The 17,626-nt window shown below is 45.3% G+C and overlaps 1 protein-coding gene across 1 annotated transcript in view; it reads right to left on the minus strand.

The window, feature by feature from the left end:
• Positions 1–17,626, minus strand: part of LOC126932306 (aldehyde oxidase 2) — a 74,254-nt gene that overhangs the window by 50,697 nt on the left and 5,931 nt on the right. Inside the window, exons 6-13 of the mRNA XM_050751030.1 lie at positions 16,711–16,837; positions 15,292–15,353; positions 12,601–12,690; positions 10,211–10,291; positions 7,926–8,070; positions 5,862–5,954; positions 2,098–2,249; positions 70–163 (exon numbers count right to left, since the gene is read on the minus strand). Of these exons, the coding sequence (XP_050606987.1) occupies positions 70–163; positions 2,098–2,249; positions 5,862–5,954; positions 7,926–8,070; positions 10,211–10,291; positions 12,601–12,690; positions 15,292–15,353; positions 16,711–16,837 (844 nt within the window). The remainder of the gene's footprint in view (positions 1–69; positions 164–2,097; positions 2,250–5,861; positions 5,955–7,925; positions 8,071–10,210; positions 10,292–12,600; positions 12,691–15,291; positions 15,354–16,710; positions 16,838–17,626) is intronic.

Below are 17,626 nucleotides of genomic sequence, written 5' to 3' on the forward strand. Positions count from 1 at the left end.
CCTTAAAAGAATAAATAAAAAAGACAAAAGATCTCCGGGTGCTGTTCAGAGCGTTCGGAGGCAGCTTACCTGCTGAAATCAGATTGAGGGTAGCACTGCTCACAGCAAGAACTGGATTCAGGTCCGAACAGCAATGCCGGCTTATCACATGGCCCCCTAAGGACTAAGGAGAGAGTTACAGCTCAGCCATTCTATCTCTCAGCTTCTCTACCCGGAAGGCACCTGCCAATGGTCTTCTTAGTGGCTATGAAAGGGTCAAGAGGAATCTGTCAGTTCAATCTTTCTCTCTTTTGCAGAGGGCGTGGGTTCAGCTTGTCAGGGAGGGCCCCTCCCACTGGCTTCTTTGGATGGGAAGAGGACTCAAGGGTGCCTAGCACTTACCTAACACCGGCGTGTTCCACGCGCTGTCTAACCCCTGACACACAGCCCAGTGAGGTGGGTGTCGTTATCTCTATTTTACAGATGAAGACACTGAAGCACAGACAAATTATGAAACTTGACCAATGTGCCCAGCTAGGAAGGAGCAGGCCTGGGATTCAGATTCAAGCAGGGAGGCTCAGTGGCCTATTCTGAGCCACCCCACTCAGCCCTGGCCACAGTGAAGATGGCCACGGTGTTGGCCACAGAGGTGCCATCTTGCCTTGGTGCACAGCCTCATCTCTCGTGGGCTTCTGAAATGGCCAGACTTCACATGGGCTGTGTCAGTGTTCTGAGGCATCCACACAGTTGGACAGAGAATTGCCCTTTCACTCTTTTTTGGGAGCCCTCACTCAGATCTGATGGAGCCTGTAGCATTTCAGAACTTGGGAGGGAAATGACTGGCCATTGAACTCAAGATTCTCCTCCCAGCATAGAGAAGGAATCTATGGTGACCTCCCGGTTGCAGTGGTCTGGGCTGGAACACAGGTGAGGACAGGAAATCCCCATTCCTTTATGAGCAGCTCCATTTTACTTTTTTTTTTTTTTTTTCTCCTGAGCTGAAATCTGGCTCCCTGGACCCTCATCTGTCGGTTTATTCTACTCTCTGCTCATATTAATAACACATCGGACCTCAGGAGTCTAGACATAGTCCAAGGCAGCTCTCATGTTCCCTTTGCCTGTTCTCCCACTCCTAGTCCTCTTTTTAGGGTGGTTTCCAACCCCTCATTCTCCCGCCACCTTCTCCTCACCAGTGTACCTCGTCAGAGTTCCTGACTTGGGAGAGAACATTTTGGAATCACTTGAGAGCTGTTTTAAAGGAATCATGCCCTCCCTGATTTTCCATATCCCAAAGATTTCTGCTATACAATTGAGGGTATGCAGGGGAAGGAGCATATGTGTTTCGAAAACCTAACTGTGTCTCTTTTCCTTTCTTTTGAGGTCAAAATCAACCAGATCTTCAAGTATGCCTCCCAGATCTGACCATCTTTCTCCAGCTGTGGTTTGAACAGTCCAGAGTAGAGAAGGCTACCCTCCTTGTTTTAGATACTCTACTTTTGTTAATGCAGCCTAAGACGAAACTAAGTTCATGGACAAGCTTATCATGAAACTAGCAAAACCATAACATCCTTTTCTCACCTGTGATTAGTGGATGCTTAGCCACTCTTTTGAGCTTGACTTATAGTTCTTCTTCTTCTTCTTCTTTTTTTTTTTTTTTAGATAAAGTCTTGCTCTGTTGCCCAGATTGGAGTGCAGTGCCATGATCTCCGCTCACTGCAACCTCTACCTCCTGGGTTCAAGCAATCCTCCCACCTCAGCATCTTGAGTAGCAGGAATTACATTCGTGCACCACCATGCCCAGCTATTTTTTGTATTTTTAGTAGAGACAGGTTTCACCATGTTGGCCAGGCTGGTCTCAAACTCCTGACTTCAAGAGATCCACCTGCCTTGGTCTCCCAAAGTGCTGGGATTAGAGGCGTGAGCAACTGCTCCCGGCCTATAGCTTTTTCTTAAATATATTTATTAAATATGTTTATTAATTTTAAACATTTACTGCGCCTGTTGCTTCAATCTGCTGAGACCTTTTTGCATACTGATTCTGCCAATGCATATCCCAACATTTCAGTGAGGTTCAGAAATAGGTGCGGTGTGCCCAGTGATTGAAACCAGGGAACATACTGCCATATTCCGGATCTGCTGGCCTGCCAGACTCCTCAGGTGCTTCAGGAGGGCTCGGTACGTCTGTGTTTTCTCCTCTGGGAGCTCAGCTATCCTCTCAGCCAAGATGTCCTGCATCTGGGCCAGGCTGCAGCCAGCGCCTATTGTCAGTCCTGGAAAGCAACTTGTTTTTACTAGTGACATAAGAGGAGCAGCCGAATTATAATCATGGCACCAGGACCTCAGTGTTTGGCCAGTGCAGTGAGTATCCACATTGGCTCACAGAGAATCGCTGGGAACTCAAAAACAGCACAGATGCCCCACTCCCAGATTAATTCAATTAGAATCTCTGCTTTTTTTTTTTTTTTTTTTTTGGGACAGAGTCTCACTCTATTGCCCAGGCTGGAGTGCAGTGGTGCAATCTTGGCTCACTGCAACCTTTACCTCCCAGGTTCAAGTGATTCTCATACCTCAGCCTCCCAAGTAGCTGGGATTACAGGCACCTGCCATGGCCCCGGCTAATTTTGTTTGTTTTTTTTTTTTTTTTTTAGACAAGAGTTTTGCTCTTGTTGCCCAGGCTGGAGTGCAATGGCGTGATCTTGGCTGACCGCAACCTCCACCTCCCAGGTTCAAGCGATTTTCCTGCCTCAGCCTCCTGAGTAGCTGGGATTACAGGCATGTACCACCATGTCCGGCTAATTTTGTATTTTTAGTCGAGACAGGATTTCTCCATATTGGTCAGGCTGGTCTCGAACTCCCGACCTCAGGTGAGCCCCCTGCCTTGGCCTCCCAAAGTGCTGGGATTACAGGTGTGAGCCACCTTGCCTGGTCTGTTTTTGTATTTTTAACAGAGACGGTGTTTCACCATGTTGGCCAGGCTGGTCTCGAACTCCTGACCTAAAGTGATCTTCCCGCCTTGGCCTCCCAAAGTGCTGAGATTACAGGCGTGAGCCACTGTGCCCAGCCTGGATCCCTGCAGCTTTTTAAAAGGTTTCAAGGTGTTTTTACACAGCCAGAGTGAGATCCCCTGGGCTGGTCCACACTCTTCTTTTGATACACACAAGGAAATAGAGGCTAGAGAGAAGGAATGACAGCAAAAACTTGCAGGTGGCAAACCTTACTAGAATCTTCAATGATCTCCTCCTGACTGATTGTGGTGAAGCTATGTAAAGTTGCTTTGTGATTAAGGGAGATAAATCGGATAGCATTAAAATAAGGCAAAGGTCATTCAATTCCCCAGGTCATTGTCTAAAATCTATAATGCTTTGATTTCAGGTTTTGCACCCGATACTCAAAATCTTCAACAATCAGTTTTGTGAGGGTCACTGGTCAATTGGCTCATGCAAGGAGCTGCCCCAGCCATTTATGTTGAGCATTACTGGGCATGAGGAAGGGGGCTCCCTCATCTCCATTACTTCCCTGGAAGGGTCCAGGGAAGTAATGGAAGGATCCAGGGAAGTAATGGGAGAGTATCTAGCAGGATTGAAGTAATGTTATTTGCTAACAGGCAAGGAAATAATTCAAAATTTCAACACCCTTTGGAGCCATAAGTTGTGAGGATTGGCAGGATATTAGCATAAGCTTCAGGGTTTTTCTTCAGTAAGGATGAAAGGGTTCAAATCAGTCTTCAAAAGAGAAGTAGTCACCCAAACCCCCAGGAGATGAGTTAGGCAGCCTTTAAAAATTAACCCTTCACACCCTGGGGTTTGCAGAATGAAACGCTAATGTAGAGTGATTTGACATTACTAGCTAGGCTGGTTCTAATCGCAGTTAGTCTGTTTTTATCAGTTTGGGCTGTGATTTATCTCTTGTTGACTAATCTTTGGGAATATTTCACCCTCCTACATAGCTGTATTTTATCAATATTAAGAATGTACTTGGCATGACACCTCCCCCACCTTGCCAGCATACTCATGCAACACCCTGCTGCCTCAGTAATCTCAGCTAATTTAGTTGATGAGGGAACCATGAGCTGCTCCTTGTTATCCTTATGCTAAACAAATCTAAACTATCCCTCCCCGCTGGAATGTCTCAGCCTGGAGTTCTCACCCTGTTCTTGTTTTAGCGTCTCCTAAAGTGCACTCTGTAACAGGGGATCTAATTTCATCCCATACCCATCAGTGATGGTCTGTTGCTTCCTTATCACAGGTTTCACTGGAGCCTGTTCTTTAACTTCTGGAACATCCTGGCCTGCCTTCTCTTTGCAGGAGTGCTAGGAAAACCAAGCTTTTTTTTTCTTGGTCATACAATTCCTTCTCCCTCAGGAGAAGACCCAGAGCCTCATTAGTAGGGGAGAAACCAGAAACAAAAAGACATAATTATTATTAAGGTCAGAAGCATCACATCGACTAGCATCACCACCTCTTATTTGACATAGATGGAAAAGGGCAGCTCAACCCCAGTGGGGACTGAAGTGTCCCTGTCTGCTCTGTTGCCTGAATTCTCATAAGAGTTCAAACACAGTTTGAAGCCAAATAATTCCACTTCCATTGCACACATCACCACCTCACTTCGTGCTAGGCACAACACACCTTCTGCCAGGCTATACTGAGAACATTCTACTTACTGTGGTTCTATTCGTATTTTATTCCATCTCTGGTCACAAAATCTATCTTTCTTCCAATGCAAGTGAAAAGAGCTTTAACTTTGATTCTCAGAAAGGGCATTTCAGTGGAACTCCGTGCTTTTCAGGGTTCATGGGTCTATGGGATGAACATGCAATGACTTTCTGGATACTAACGATTTTGAGAAATCAAATGTATACTGAGCCAAACATGTAAGTGATATGGTTGAGAATGCAAACTTTAAACAAATGTTTAAGTTAAAATTACAGCTGTGCAACAATGTATTTCCTGGGTGTGCTGGTGGGGAACACATCTGACTCCAGTGCACCCCACCCCAGCCAGTGTCTTTCACTCATCTGGGACTTAGGAAAAGTTCGAGAATCATGGAAACTTTCCTGCAAGCCACTAGAGGGTACTCATGTTTTAATTTTAAGAGCCCTAAAGGAAGGTGCATTGTTTGTTTTAGCTCTGCTTTGGCTGCAGAGACCAAACTGAGCAGTCAACTCACACAGCTAATTGGACAGGCTCTGTGGTGGACCTGAGGGGTGTAATGGCAGTAACAAAAAGAGTGCTGGCCAGGCATTGTGGCTCACGCCTGTAATCCCAGCACTTTGGGAGGTTGAGGTAGGAGGATCTCCTGAGATCAGGAGTCCGAGACCAGCCTGGCCAACATGGTGAAACCCCATGTCTACTAAAGATACAAAAATTAGCTGGGCGTGGTGGCAGGTGCTTGTAATCCCAGCTGCTCAGAAGGCTGAGATAGGAGAGTTGCGTGAACCCGGGAGGTGGAGGTTGCAGTGAGTCGAGATGGCGCCACTGCACCCCAACCTGGGCAAAAACAAAAAACAAGAAACAAAACAAAACAAAAGAGTGCTGAATTGGGAGTGTCCGTCATCCAACTGATGGACAGCATCTGCCCTCTCTTGCTATCGTCCCATCAAAGTCTCATTGCAAATTTATTGTCTGGGGCATCATGGCATTTTATAGGCAGGTAACTGCAAGGTCCTAAATGATATTATTTGGATACTCCTATTCCCCAGAAAGATTTTGACAGTAAAGTTTCATGGTGGGGATGTATTTAAATTCATTCCAGTTATTCTTCATTTTTTAAATATGCAGAAGAAGACAAACAGATGAGGAGGTTCTGAGTTATTTGGCGAGTGTTAGTTTAGTGCAGGGTATCACCTCATTGACATCCTACTAAAAACACCAGGAACTCACCATCACTTGTTTTTGTCACCATACTCAGCTCAGAGATCCTTGCAGGAGAGAGGAGAACTGGATGAAATTGTCTTTGAGATTTCATTGCAGGTCCTGAAGCATAGAGATAGTTAGGAAAGGGACAGTTATTTTAGAGACAATTAGGAAAGAGAAAATGCTTTTTTTGGGGGGCATTAACATTTTCTTTTTTTTAAAGTGGAGATGGGTTTTTGTCATGCTGGCCAGGCTGGGCTCAAACTCCTGACCTCAGGTGATCTGCCCACCTCGGCCTCCCAAAGTGTTGGGATTACAGGCATGAGCCACTGCTCCAGGCCTTGAAATTTTCTTATAAGAGATTCAGATACATTAGAGATTGACAGGAAATGTGTACAGATGTGAAAGCAGTGGTTATATACTCCTGCCAAATAAATTTATGCATGTATGTATCTATTTATGCACTCACTATGTCCATATAAAATAGGATAAGATGCTTTTTTTTTTTTTTTCCTGAGACGGAGGCTTGCTCTGTCACCCAGGCTGGAGTGTAATGGTGTGATCTCAGCTCACTGAAACCTCTGCCTCCCAGGCTCAAGCGATTCTCCTGCCTCAGCCTCCCAAGTATCTGGGATCACAGGCATGAGCCACCGCACCCGGATAATTTTGTATTTTTAGTAGAGATGAGGTTTCTCCATGTTGGTCAGGCTGGTCTCGAACTCCTGACCTCGGGTGATCTACCCGTCTTGGTCTCCCAAAGTGCTGGGATTATAGGCATGAACCACCGCACCTGGCCAAGATGCTTTTAAAAACACCCCTGCACATAGTTACCAGGAGACATATAAAAGAATATTTGTAATGCCAAAACAAACTGTTCTCCAGCAATATAATGGATGTCAAATTGTTCCACGTTCATATGATGGAATACAGCACAGCTACGTGCAACAATATGGATGCATCTCAGGTCAAGTATGTTGAACAAAAAGCAAATTGCAGAAGAATAATACCCTGGGATTCTTCTTATTATTGGGAGTGGGAGACCTTGTAACCTGACTTCCGACCAGAGGTCAGGACTCTCCCTCCAGTCCATTTATGTGAAGTTCAAAAATATGCAAAGCTAAACAACATATTGTTTAAGGATTCAAATATATGTGGTAAAACTATAAAAATAAGGAAGAGAATGACCAACACAATATTCAGGCTAATGAGTACCTTCAAGGAGGAAGGGAAGGAAAGGGGATGTGGCTTGAGAGGGCCCACAGGGGTCTTCAAAGTTCTTGGTAAAGTTTGTGTTCTTAAAGTAGATGTGGGTGGTAACTGAGTGTGCACTGTATTGTTAATATCCTTATAAATATTTTATAAAATTCTACTATATTCATTCAATATTTAACAAAAACAAAAAAGAATAAGACAAAGTAAATGATAAAAAACCCTCTAGGCCAGGCGTGGTGGCTCACGCTTGCAATCCCAGCACTTTGGGAGGCGAGGCTGGTGGATCACCTGAGGTCAGAAGTTTGCGACCAGCCTGGCCAACATGATGAAACCCTGTCTCTACTAAAAATGCAAAAAAGGCTGGCGCGGTGGCTCACACTTGTAATCCCAGCACTTTGGGAGGCCAAAGTGGGCAGATCATGAGGTCAAGAGATCGAGACCATACTGGCCAACATGGTGAAACCCCGTCTCTACTAAAAACACAAAAATTAGCTGGGTGTGGTGGCAGGCACCTGTAGTCCCAGCTACTTGGGAGGCTGAGGCAGGAGATTTGCTTGAACTCGGGAGGTGGAGGTTGCAGTGAGCCAAGGTTGCGCTATTGCACTCCAGCCTAGGTGACAAGAGCGAAACTCCATCTCAAAAGAAAAAAAAACAAAAAGCAAACAAACAAAAAACCCCCACAAAAAACCCTCTAAAACTTTCCTCCCACACCTCTGGGGTCCAGGGTATATGCACGTCCAACTTTGGAGAGCACTGGCTTTATTATAAAGGATGAAGTTTTCATCCCTAAGAAGTAGTTTCTGTCGACTGAGAACAGAGTAAGGGACAGAAAGTTCAGCCCAGCATTAAGGGTGGAACGAAAACTGGGTAATCACTTACCCAGTGAGGTGTTGCCCACAACGAGAGGGGCCTCGGGGTGTTTCACTTTCAGCTCCAGGAGATCCTTGAGGGTCCCGGGAGAGATCCAGGCAACTCTCTCTCCAAAGAAGGTCAGTGTTCGTTTTTCTGGATTCTCTGCCATCCTCTAAGGGCAAATGACAAGTATGTGTGCCCGTGTGCACGCCTGTCCTCCTGGCTTATCCAAGGCCTCCGCTGGAGATGTGTGCCTCTACAGAGATGTCAGGGGTTCTGGGGTGCATTTGCCCAAAAATATACTCACTATACCCATTGGCTAATGCCTGAATTTTCATAATTGGATGGCTTTTTGGGGACAAGTAACAATATAAGCTGGCACTTGTTATTGAGCATTCAGTGTGGATTAATTTAGCATAATGTAGTCTTATGGCTTTAAAAATCGTAATTACACTAGTGCTCCTAAATTAATATCTTCAGCCTGGCTTTTTCCTCTGAAATCCAAGTTCATATCTCAATAAGTACTTGACGTTACCTCTTAGATGTGTAATAGGCATCTCAAATTTAATATGTCTCTTGGACTGGCTTAGAATTATAAAGATAAAAAATTAATATGTCAAAAACTGAGCTCCTCATATCCAATCCCCTTCCAAGCCCCCAAAGAGAAACCCCCAGAAAGAAAAACCCCCTGTTCCTCCAGCGGTCTTCCCCATCTCCGTAAATGGCCATTCCATGCTCCCAGCTGTCCAAAACCCTGGCGTCAGCCTTGACAAGCGTCTCTCCCTTCCATCCTCGCAGCTTATCCACCAGCAAATCTTACTGGCTTTTCTTCCAAAATACATCCTGAATCTACTCGCTTCTCAATCCTTCCACCCGAGCAGACTGGCGCAGCCACCACCATCTCTCAGGATGCCGTTAGTCCCCTGACAAGGTTCATGCTCCTTCCCTTCCCCTCTGCAGGCCATTCTCAAAACAGCAGCCAGAATGATCCTGTTACCACTTGAACTGGAGCACGCCCCTCCTCTATCCAGCCTGTTAGTTTCTCACCCCACACAGAGTAAAAGCCGAGCAGCATGAAGTCCAGCACGGTCTGCCCCTGACAGCTCCCTGGCCTTCCCCTCGCTCACTCTGCCCCAGCCAGGCTGGACCACGCTCTGCCTCTGATCAGGCCTGGTGTTCTCCTGCCCTTGGGGCCTTTGCATTGGCTGTTCCAACCGCCTGGATTGCTCGTCTCCCTCTTCAGCTGGGAGGGCTGGCCCCCTCACTTCCTTCCAGACTTTCTTCAGATGTTATCCTCTCAGAGTTTTCTTTGGGCAGGATATCTAAAATTGCAACTCCATGCATCCTATCTTTCTCTGCTTTATTTTTTTTCTCCTTAATACTTCTCAATCTCTAACAGACTATATCCTTTCAAAAATTATTTATTATTTTTTGGGAGGACAGGGCCTCACTCTGTTGCCCAGGATGGAGATCAGTGGCGTGATCTCGGCTCACTGCAGCAGCCTTGACCTCCCAGGTGCAAGCAATCTTCCCACCTCAGCCTCCCAAGTAGCTGGGACGACAGGTGAGTGCCACCACAGCTGGCTAATTTTTTGTAGAGACTGGGTTTTGCCATGTCTGGCTGGTCTCTAACTCTTGGGCTTAAACCATCTGCCTGCCTTGGCCTCCCAAAATGCTGGGATTACAGGTATGAGCCACTGTACCCGGCCACACTATATCTTCTATCTACTATTTTGCTTATTGTCTGCCTCTCTCACCAGATTACAAGCTCCTTGAGGGCGGGTGTTTTGTTAGTTTTGTTCCCTGTTCTATATTCAGTACCTAGAACAGTGTCTGGCATGTTGCTGGATGGATAAGTACTGGTTGAATGAATGAACAAACACATTAGAACCCCTTCAGAAATCGGTGTTTGATAGAATAGGACTGCTGCATTTCTGCAAAGAAACACGCTGATGGGAGGAAGGCTGAAAGGTAGGGGCCTCTCCTGGAAGTGTTCCTTGGGGTCAGTATGCTGGAATGGGCCAGAAGACCAAGGAGAAGCTTAGCAGTGCTGTGTCTCGTGGACAGCCACTAGTGACACATTCCATGATGAGAGAAATGAAGAAATCATTTACAAAACAGCCGCAGCGGAGGCTTCAGGGAATGTGCCAGGGGTCAGGCAGGGAGTGGCGGGGAGGGAAGCAGGCATCTTCATCTTATCGAACATTTTCACAATTTGACAATTTCATGGGAAGGAAAATGGAGGCTTTATAAAACTGAGTTTATAACCAATGATATTTAAACAAGTACATAAAATATCCAGCTTGTCTTACCAAGAGTTCTGGGGGAAATATGAGCTCCTGGGTTGGGTCCAAGGATTGAAACTCCTCTTTCGCAAATAACTTCGTGCAAATCTTTATAAAAGGAAGAAACAGATGGCTCTGTCAGCCCAGCTCCATTGGAAACAGCCTTGTAATTCTTTATAGGAATTAGGCAACATGAACGTAGTGATAACTCTCCTAGTCTCCCTGGACAGCGAAATAGTTCAAATCAAATAATTTAAAATAGGAATCTTATTTTAAGAGAAATACTGATTTGCCACTAATGCAACACTAAAGAAAAGAGTATTCTATGAAATACTACAAAGAGTATTCTGGAAAACACCAAGACAGTCTATGAAAAACTATGAGAGGTTAAATAAATTAGGGAAATCCTCTCCATTGTGCCCCACATGCCCATGCATAAGCACACACACACACACACACACACAGTTTGACTTTAATAACAATAGTTAACATTTATTAAGTGCTTGCATTCCAAATGCTTTTACATGTAATTTATTTAATCTTCACAATAGTTGTATAAAGAAAGTAAATTATCTCCATTTTACCCTGTAGGAAACCAAAGCACAGTGAAAAGTTACCCAAACTGTAATCCTGTCTGGATCAGATCTGTTTTAGCTTTGGAAAACACTTCTTGCCAGAAGAACATTCCTGAAGAGGTAAGGAAAACAGAGAGAGAACTGCGGAGCACAGAGGTGGACGTGGGTGTGCTGGAGAAGAGAATATGCAGGCATGAAAGGTAGACAGATCAGGGTTCACTCACTCGGAGGTCAGCACTCTAACCTTTCCAATGGAAAAATCCTTAACCTCTCTAAGGATTAAATGAAAATAACCCATATTTTGAAGGGTAATTGTGATAATAGGTAAAATGACCTGACATTTGTCCAACACTTCCCCTCCTTTTCTATCTCTCTGAGGTTTTCCCAGGCTCCAGAAAAAAATAAAAACACTTGTAATTGTTCCTTGATAAGGTTCTTAGTAGGGCCATAGGTTAGGCATTTCAGGGCCACATCTGAATGATCTGTTTTTGCATTAGTTGGCATTAGAAGTATAGAGAGTGCCTGAGGGCAATAATGTGGTATATATCTAACACCTAGAAATAAGTTTGTGCCCGGGAATTAAAATATATAAAAAAAAAAAAAAATAAATGAACGTTGAGAAATGAAAAGTTTTCTTAAACAGATTCCAGGCCAAGACTTAACGGCTACGTAAGTGGAAGATCTTAACATCGCTTAAAGAGAAGGGGGAGCCGCTCGGGCAGAAACCTGGCCTCACGCAGGTCCAGTCTGGTGGAAGAGAAGGGTCTTCTCTGACGCTGCCCATTAAGGCTATGCAATTGCTTTGTGTCCATGCTCACCAAGCAGACTTCTCATTGTAATTTGGCTTCCTAGTGTGTTTTCCTACAGGGAAAGGATCTGTGACTCAGTGACGGCAAGATCCACTTTATAATTGTGTTTCTCTTCATAAACGAATATGGGGTTCATTCCAGTTTAAATGTCATGGTCTTTTGAGTTTGATTAAAGTGAATCAGGTAGTCCCTAGAGCCCAGTTATTGCCCAAATAAAATTCCCGAGACCACAAAACTGAGAATTGACTTTAGGATGTATTGACCCCAGCAAAGCACTGATCCTCTGTGAAGCGGCTCTGAGGGGTGAAGCCCCCTCCCTTGGGCAGCACTCCTCTGTGTCACAGCACACTTTCTTCAGACCCAATTAAGGTGACAGTGGGAGCCAGGAATGGGAAAAAGATATGTGTGAAGGATAGAAACACACAGGTTTGTCTATGGTCAGCTCTATGCTCTCAGATTTCCTCGCTTACTGGGAGCTGATTCTGTATTTTATCCTGTATTTCAAGTTCTCTAAGTAATATCTTTAAGAATTTGGCAGTGACGTTTTTTCCTGGAAAGGAGCATCTCTCAGACAGCAAAGCCAGAGACTGGAATCTTTAAGGCTGGACTTCCTGGCTGGGGGGCCACTGACTTGTGTGTGACTGTAGACGGCTCCTCAGCCTTCTGGGGCTGCAGCGCCCTCTGTCTACAAAGGAGGAGACATGACAGAAGACAGCTCTGCAGGGGCAAGTACAGAATTCACCTCCACCTGAGAATGTGGCCCATCCAGAGTCGGGGGAAGTGCTTTGTTTCTGATCTGAGTGTTTTTGTCTTCCTGTTGTCGCAGCCTTTCTGACTATGAAGGGGAAAATCGGAGTGTGGGCTTTGATCACCACTTGCCGCAACTCCCAGAGAAAAAGAGCTTTATTTGCACATGCGCTTCGGACAGTTGTAAGCAGAGAATGACCATTAGAACAAGCAAGCACAGTTTCAACACTGGGTCGGCATTAAGCAAGACTCACAGTGAGCGGACAAAACAAACGAAAGGACTCACCTCATTTTTCTTGCCAAGTGGGGAAGAGTCATTTTCTCCCCAATCCAAGCAACATTTTCCCGTTCCTTTCTGTTGACAGCTATTTGACTCCTAAGAAGGTGAAATGCCTTAGATTAAAAACTTTTGAGTAGGTAAATGGGAATGTGCCCTGAAAAGTTGGCAATTTAAATGAGACTTCAGACTTTTTAAACCACTGTGGATGGTTTCTGTTGGAACACCGATAATCACAAGGGCTTTCTTTTTTGCTTATTTTAAAAAATAATACATATAAAGGGCTGGGCGCGGTGGCTCACGCCTGTAATCCCAGCACTTTGGGAGGCCAAGGCGGGCAGATCACGAGGTCAGGAGATGGAGACCATCCTGGCTAACACGGTGAAACTCCCGTCTCTACTAAAAATACAAGAAATTAGCCGGGCGTGGTGGCAGGCACCTGTAGTCCCAGCTACTAGGGAGGCTGAGGCAGGAGAATGGTGTGAACCCGGGAGGCAGAGCTTGCAGTGAGCTGAGATCGCACCACTGCACTCCAGCCTGGGCGACAGAGCGAGACTCCACCTCAAAAAAAAAAAAAAAAAGACTAATACATATAAAGCATATAAGTTACAAAATTTGATAGGTAATATATAAAATATATAATATAAAATGATAATATAGAATATAGAGAAATGTAAAAGAAATAAACTATCATGACCCTATTCCACTGATAATGTTTTCACATTTGGGATTGTATTAGTTCATTTGTATAGTACATAGTATATGAACATTTTTGTCCATTACACGTACAGCTTTGTATACATATATGAATTTTTAGGTTAATTCCTAGTGGAAAATTAATTGATAGATGCTTTGCAGGGCAATAATAATTTATAAGAGGAAAAAAGAAAACCGTTTTAGAAACCAGATCTCCCAGACATTTGGGATGTGGATGGTGCTGTCTGGGGATGAGTTGACAATTAGTTTTAAAGCAGGTTTCCATTTGCCCGCTCTTTCGCTTCCCATTTCTTCCAAACTAATCTCTTGTATCTTCTTCCTTGAGTAAGTTCTCCTAAGTTCCTAGCATGATACTTTCTTCCAGACACTTCAGGTCTTTGTCTCTACTTAAATATCTTGAGCTGCCATCTTTTCAATTTTATCCAAGAGCAAAAACAGCTGGGCCAAGCAAGCAGCACCTCTCTTACTCAAAGCTCTGAGAGCTTCCACGGTGCACCGTGAACCAATAATGGAAAAAGCCAGTCATCTCTTTGCCCATTTGATATTAGCCTTGTGTATTCCCTCTGAGACTGGGTTGCTTTACCCACTAAAGTCCTGTGAGACATGCTGGCTACCAGGTGGGGTGGCTGACCACATTTTTGCTGTTATCCCCAGAGTCCGTGTGCTTGGAAAGTGGATAATAACATCTATATCCACAGGCAAAGATGCTTCCTTTAACCTTTTTCGTTTGTATTTCACAAGTGCTTTTTCACTCTGCACCAGCCATTTGCTGGGCTTACAAGCTATTTCATTTACTTCTCAGCGTGTTACCTTTGGCTCCCTCACGTAGCAGTAGACATCTGGGAAATGCATGTGCAGGTGACCTGCCTGGTTCTAGGACATGGGACACACCTCCTGGTCTACTTCTGGGCCCACCTCTACGATTTGTGGAGCCTCAGCAAAGAGTGCAAACAAAGGCCCCCAGCCTGGTGCCTGCAGGCCTTCTCCTCTACCCTGGCTCTGTTCCATGCTGTGAGGGGCCTGAGACTGCAGCATGAACAGCCAAGCTCAGTCCACTCCCTCCACAAACAGCTGCTCCTTGGCCACCCTCTGACCTAGGCATGCAGACACTGCTGTTGCCAGGCTGACTAGACAGACTCAGATAAGAGGCTTATGTGTGGTAACAGTGGGGTCAAGGCCATCCATGGAGAATGATCTAGAACAGGGGTGAGGTTTCAGGTGGGCAAGTCATCTTGGTGCCATGAACTCCCGAAAATCACTGGAGAAGGACCAGAGAGGGGCCCTATAAAGTATGGGGTCCCCCTTTTTTGGGCCTAAGGGCTGTACTTCCCACATTCATCCTGCCCTCAGCACAGAACCACCAGATGTGCCTGTCTGGTCTCCCTGTCAAACACTATTCACATGTCAATGATGTCCTCAATGATAGCAGTAACTATTTGTGGAACTCTTACTAAGTGCCAAGCAAGACTTATGTGATTTTCTCGAGATCCCAGTGAAGAATCCCCATTTTGTAGAGGAAACTCCCTGTGCTCTTGTACTTGGAGTGAATTTTGGGTTCCACTCTACATATTCAGCTTCTTGTCTGCTCACAACTTCTCAACTGTTTGGGATTCTGGAACTGACCTTGCCTCACCAAAGCAAACTCCACCCCCTTGCATCCTTTGTCCCCTTGGGTTTGCCGAGGCCCTCTGACTTGCCTGTCCAGATGCTTTGCTGAACTAGTTACAGAAAATGTCTGGACAGCTGGTTGGATGACCTGGCTTCCCTCTGTGGTTTTGATTGGACAACATCAAAGGTGTTGCAACGTTCCCCCAGTCCTCAACAAAAAGCTAAAACTTTTTGAGTTGGTTGGAGCTAACTCACTAAGTCTCCCTGATAGTCTGTTGAGATGGTCTAAAAAATTTTAATTCCTCTGTCCCTGGCCTTGATCAGCTGTCATTGTCATTCTTGCTGCATAAGGCGTCCCCACAGTCACCTACTCACCATGCAGAAAGTCCTTCCACTCTCAAGTATTGGCCGATACCCAGTGCAGCGGCATAGATTACCTAATCAATCAGAGAAGAAGCATGGTTGTTAGTAGGCTTTGTATTTACTGGCTTCTTTTGAAAGTTAAATAGATCTAGCCTTTTTTTTTTTTTTTTTAAGGGGTCTCACAACGTTGTCCAGGCTGTATTCAAACTCCTGGTCTCCTCCTACCTCAGCCTTCTGAGTAGCTTGGGCTACAGGCATGCAGCACTGAGCACGGTTCCCAACATTTTTAAAAAGGGTATTTTAACATCTGCCAAGTGGTTTAATGCTTTATTCCTCTACTTGGAATATTATCCCGCCCACTACCTCAATTCCAGTTTTATTCTTTGTCTTAAAGATGATAGCCTAGTTGGTGAGCTCACTTGCTTCATCTATTAATTTATTAATTCAATGTAGAGCTATTGACAACTATATTTCAGATACTAGGTAAGATAGCGGGGATCCTCAAACAGAAAACCTAGGCAGTTTCTAAGGCCCTGATATACCATCATGACTTGGATGGTTTGTCAGTGATGCTCCTCAGTTGCTTCTAGATAATTACATCAGAATCTCCTGGGGGCATTTTAAAAAAATGCAGATTCCTAACCCTGCTCCAATTCTCCTGAATCAACTATTTAGGGGTGGGCCCAGGAATCTGCATTCCAGACATCTGCAGGTAATTCTACTGCATGAACTTTCCGTTCTATTGCTGTTTCATGTAATAACATTTGAGAGCCTCAGGTTTCCAAAGATGAAGGCCTAGGGGGTGGGAGTGAAAGAGAGGTTCTAGGTTTCCAGGTTCGAGCGGTCCTCCTGCCTCAGCTTCCTGAGTAACTGGGATTAACGCAAGCATCACCATGCCCGGCGTATTTTTGTTTCCCTGTGTTGGCCAGACTGACGGGGTTTCACCATGTTGGCCAGGCTGGTCTTGAACTCCTGATCTCAGGTGATCTGCCCTCCTTGGCCTCCCAAAGTGCTGGAATTACTGGCGTGAGTCACTGCGCCCGGCCCATTTCTGCTATTTTAAGCCCAGCAGTTTGTGGTACTGAGTTAGGGCAGCCCTGAGAAACTAATACAGGCCCTTAACAAAGGAAGCCAAATAAGTCACTGGATAGAAAATGGGGTGTTAAGTGGGTGGTGTGGAGTGTGCACACTGTGCTAGTTCTGTGCAGGCCATTCCAAGCACATGCTCTGATAAGCAGGGAGCAGCTTGGCATTCTCTGCACCTGGGTGCTGTAGCTACTTTAGAACCAACTGAAGCAGAGGCCTGAGAGGGGTTAGGATGACATTGGGGGTAGTGTGGAGCAGTTTCTGGATCTATCCAGAAACACACTTCCCACTTGGCCCCTGGTTGGGGCGGTGGGGGTGGGGTGGGTTTTCTCTGTTTAGACTTACCTCCCAAGGCTTCCATGAGCTGCTCCTCCGAGGGCTGCGGGTGGTTCCTGAGCAGTGTGTACATGGACATCACCATCCCAGGGGTGCAGAATCCACACTGGGTGCCGTGGCTCTTGGCGATCCGCTCCTGGAAAGACACATGAATGGTTTCAGCCGTGCCTTCTCGCTGCCAGCAACTCTTACCACACTGCACAGCCTGCAGTTCCCTGGCAATGGTAGAACCCACTCCCTGAGCAAAGGTACCCTTCCCTTTGATCAGACTCTGCCCGTGTTCCTTTCCCTAGGCTGCTCCTGGAGGAAGTGGCTCAGAAGCAATGTCCTATGATAATCACTTTCCAAGGTCAAGGGCTCAAATCCTTCTAATTGGGAATTAGTAGCACGCATCCTCCACTATCAGAGCGCAAAGAATCCTCTGGAAATCAATAAGTATAAACTGAGTGTGTGGGAGTTTCAAAAATAGTTTTCTTGACTACCTCTGCATCTTGCACAACTTATTTCTATGAGGCTACCTCTTTCTGATTGACTTGGAGACTGTTGAACTCACTTTGCTTTCTTCCTTAAATTCTTCTGTGTTGGCACAAAGGGAGCTCTCCTTTCAAAGGTCTGAGATTTTGGTCCATGTCCTGGGTCGCTGCCATTTAAAGTGTCGTCCATGGACTAGCAGTATTGACTCCACCTGGGCTCTTACAGGAAATGAGGAACCTGAGGCTCCTGCTTCAAATCTCTTTACTCAGAATCTGCATCTTTAACAAGCTCCTGGGTGAGTCTTAGGCGCATTAAAGTTTGTATCTAAATCTGGAAGCCCTGCTCTAGATTGCAGAATGTAAGGTAATCCTAGGATTTGGGTTTATCAACCTTGCTGTGAGCATCCTCTCTGCCCTCCTACTAGACTCTGGTACATTCTGCTGGATCGTTT

The sequence above is a fragment of the Macaca thibetana genome, chromosome 12, assembly GCF_024542745.1.
Source record: "Macaca thibetana thibetana isolate TM-01 chromosome 12, ASM2454274v1, whole genome shotgun sequence".
In the NCBI taxonomy this organism is placed as follows: Eukaryota; Metazoa; Chordata; class Mammalia; order Primates; family Cercopithecidae; genus Macaca; species Macaca thibetana.